At 51.2% G+C, this 3,727-nt stretch overlaps 1 protein-coding gene across 1 annotated transcript; it reads right to left on the bottom strand.

The window, feature by feature from the left end:
• Nucleotides 1–959: 959 nt before the first annotated feature.
• On the bottom strand, nucleotides 960–3,067 carry ADRB2 (adrenoceptor beta 2). The gene has a single exon (XM_004042781.5). It carries the CDS (start codon nucleotides 2,740–2,742, stop codon nucleotides 1,501–1,503), a length of 1,242 nt encoding a protein of 413 aa, XP_004042829.1. The 5' UTR covers nucleotides 2,743–3,067; the 3' UTR covers nucleotides 960–1,500.
• Between the last annotated feature and the right edge of the window lie 660 nt (nucleotides 3,068–3,727).

Below are 3,727 nucleotides of genomic sequence, written 5' to 3'. Positions count from 1 at the left end.
TGTTACTGCCTAGGTGAACTGTGAAAATCCCTCTCTAAGGCTCTGCACAATCAAGCGCTTGCATTAGAAAGAATGTATGTATCTGCTGAGATTTTTACAGTTTCTACCAGTGACTCTCAACCAGGGGCTAATTCGCACCTCAGGGGCTCTTTTGCAATGTCTGGAAACATTTTTGCTTGTTATAAGCAGGGGGTGCTATTGGCATCTAATGAACAGAGGCCAGAAGTGCTACACATACAATGATGCGGCCCCCATAACAAAGAGTTAACTGGTCCAAAATGCTAACAGTGCTAAGACTCAGAACCTTGGTTTACACTGAATCGAGGAGAGTCAGTGGGAGAAGAAAACAGGGAGTAAAGGAAAGAAGGAAAAGGGGTTAAAATTCTGTTTCTAGGTCATGAGGTATCCATCAGTTATGTGTTCTCCAGCTTTTCTCCCCATGACCAATGCCTTTTGAATTTTCCCTCAGAATTACGGGGCCATGTTTGAGTAGCTTCCTCATAAGAACATCTTCCTTATCCCTACAATGCCAAGCTCTGATGCAGTACAAAGAGCTCCACTATAACACATGGCCAAGACAGAAATATAAACAGTTTTGAAACAAGTAGAACTGGAAGGTGGGTGGTGGGTGCACGTGGAGAGAAAAAAACATATCCCCTTAACTCCGCTTCTGTGAGTCAGTGTTTCTGAGGTAACAACACAGAACAATAACCATAGGGAGAGTTGAGCTATACTAAGAGCAGGCAGAACTGATTTGGGGCACAAGTGTCAGGAGAGATGCAGCTTTGCAGCAGCAGATTCAAAGGCAAATGAAAGGGCTAAGCAATCTGTGCATGTCATTCTTGTATCATTCTGCATTAAGTCATGGGCAGTAATTACAAGTAGTTACCTGCGGTTTCCAGTGGGGGAGGCAACAGCACTCCAGTCAAGGGGTTTTGGAGAAACAGGTGCAGTGAAGGCATGGTCAAACAATTTATTTACTGTAAACTTTAGACTTTGCTCGGGAAAACAACTGAAGCTGCTCCTCAAATCCCTGCCTAAAATACCCCGTGTGAGCAAATAAGAGGAGTGGGGAAGAGTCCATGTTCACAGCTGAAAGGTCCGAGATACTCAAAATCCTCAAGTCCAAGGGTGTAGGAAGGAAAATCTCCTTCAGATACAAATTACCAGCAGCAATATATTACCCCTAATACTTGAATAATGAGGTAGATACATGGAAAAGTCATGAAATCATAGCAGACTCAGGTCCTCTAGGACTAAAGCTCTTTAGACATAAACTTACAGATTCCAGCAAAGAGGAACTGAACTGTACAAATAACAAATAATCACTCAAATAAGTTTTCTCTCTTTTTACAGCTTAAAAAAATAAAAAAGGCAGAAGGATGCCCTTCCTTCTGCATATCTCTATACAATTTTATTCTAAGTTTATTACCCTCAAGTTAAATAGTCTGTTTAGTGTTCTGTTGGGGGGGGGGGATCTTTAAAAGTAGAAAAACTGCTTTACAGCAGTGAGTCATTTGTACTACAATTCCTCCCCTGTGAATCAATGTTATCGCTAGGCACAGTACCTTGATGGCCCACAAAGTCTTCCGTGCCTGGGAGGTCTTCACACAGCAGTTTATTTTCTTTCTCCTGTTCCACGTGATATCCACTCTGCTCCCCTGTGTTGCCGTTGCTGGAGTAGCCATTCCCATAGGCCTTCAAAGAAGACCTGCGCAGGCACAGAAGCTCCTGGAAGGCAATCCTGAAATCTGGGCTCCGGCAGTAGATAAGGGGATTGAAACCAGAATTGACATAGCCTATCCAATTTAGGAGGATGTAAACTTCCTTACGGATGAGGTTATCCTGGATCACATGTACAATGTTAACGATGAAGAAGGGCAGCCAGCAGAGGGTGAAAGTGCCCATGATGATGCCTAACGTCTTGAGGGCTTTGTGCTCCTTCAAGCAGAACTTGGAAGATCTGCGGAGTCCATGCCCCGTCCGCCCATCCTGCTCCACCTGGCTAAGGTTCTGGACATGGAAGCGGCCCTCAGATTTGTCAATCTTCTGGAGCTGCCTTTTGGCCTCCTGAAAGACCCTGGAGTAGACGAAGACCATGATCACCAGGGGAACGTAGAAGGACACGATGGAAGAGGCAATGGCATAGGCTTGGTTCGTGAAGAAGTCACAGCAGGTCTCATTGGCATAGCAGTTGATGGCTTCCTGGTGGGTGGCCCGGTACCAGTGCATCTGAATAGGCAAGAAGGAGGTAAGGCCTGACACGATCCACACCATCAGAATGATCACCCGGGCCTTATTCTTGGTCAGCAGGCTCTGGTACTTGAAGGGTGAAGTAATGGCAAAGTAGCGATCCACTGCGATCACGCACAGGGTCTCAATGCTGGCCGTGACGCACAGCACATCAATGGAAGTCCAAAACTCGCACCAGAAGTTGCCAAAAGTCCACATTTTCATAAGAATATGGGCGGCCCCAAAGGGCACCACTGCCAGGCCCATGACCAGATCAGCACAGGCCAGTGAAGTGATGAAGTAGTTGGTGACCGTCTGCAGACGCTCGAACTTGGCAATGGCTGTGATGACCAGCACATTGCCAAACACGATGGCCAGGACGATGAGAGACATGACGATGCCCATGCCCACCACCCACACCTCGTCCCTTTCCTGCGTGACGTCGTGGTCCGGCGCATGGCTTCCATTGGGTGCCAGCAAGAAGGCGCTGCCGTTCCCGGGTTGCCCCATGGCGCGCAGTCTGGCAGGTGAGCGCACTGGCTGGGGGCGCCTCAGCGGGCGGACCCACGGCGGGGCTCTGCGGGCCGCGAGCGGACGCCTGGAAGCCTCATTCAGCGGCTGTGGTGTGGGTGTGGTGGGGACTCGTCCTGCACACTCAGCTTGTCGGGTGCTAGGGGCTCGCGGTGCCTGCAAGTTCCAGCCCGTGCTCTGAAGAAGCCGCCTCGCAGTGCGTTCTGCCCGTTATGTGCACAGGACTTTAGGGGAACTGCCCTCGCCGTGACGTACGGAAACTTTCGGCCAATGGCACGCCGGCAGCCGCGAAGGGGCGAGGCACTCCTCCCCTTTCCTCCCCTCCCCTCGCTCTCCCTCTCCTAGGGCTGGCCCGGGCGGGGCCCAGCTGCTCCCTGGAGGGCGGGCCACCACTGCTTCCCGGCTACCCTGGCTGGCCCCAGAGGGCTAAAGCTGGAGCTGGTGTGCTTACCAGCCAACCCGGGAGCTTTTGGCTCTTCTGTGGCCTCTACCTGCCTGCCCTGGGCGCCTGCGCGGCTTGAGGTCTCAAGGCAGAGGGCAGCACACCGGCACTGCCCCACATTCGGAAGGAAACGACAGTGCCCACCGAGGCACGCACATACAGGCACAAATACACCCTGGCAGACATGCTCAGACTTATACCGAACCACAGCCATAGACACTGAGACACACCCTCCCAGCTCACCGACATGCACACTCGCGCGCACTCTCACACAGAAGCCATCCGGCACAAAGTCACCCCTGTCCAACACAGAAACGCGGCCAGAAACAAACACAGAAGCACCAAGACATGGTGACACACACGCTGGCTTGGAGGCATCCAGAGCGACACAGACACGGATGTCTCCATCTGGGTACTCACAAACTTGCCTCACCCGAGCACTGATAATGCTCCCCTCCCAACATACACCGGGTAACCCAGTGTATTCCCTTTCAAACATTTGGCAAGAGCACAGGAGGTGAC

This window comes from Gorilla gorilla, chromosome 4, assembly GCF_029281585.2.
Source record: "Gorilla gorilla gorilla isolate KB3781 chromosome 4, NHGRI_mGorGor1-v2.1_pri, whole genome shotgun sequence".
Taxonomy (NCBI): Eukaryota; Metazoa; Chordata; class Mammalia; order Primates; family Hominidae; genus Gorilla; species Gorilla gorilla.
This window is presented reverse-complemented; position numbering and strand designations above follow the sequence as displayed.

Excerpts from the sequence above, each read along its gene's own strand:
- ADRB2 (XM_004042781.5), bottom strand. The coding sequence starts at position 2,742 with ATGGGGCAACCCGGGAACGGCAGCGCCTTCTTGCTGGCACCCAATGGA.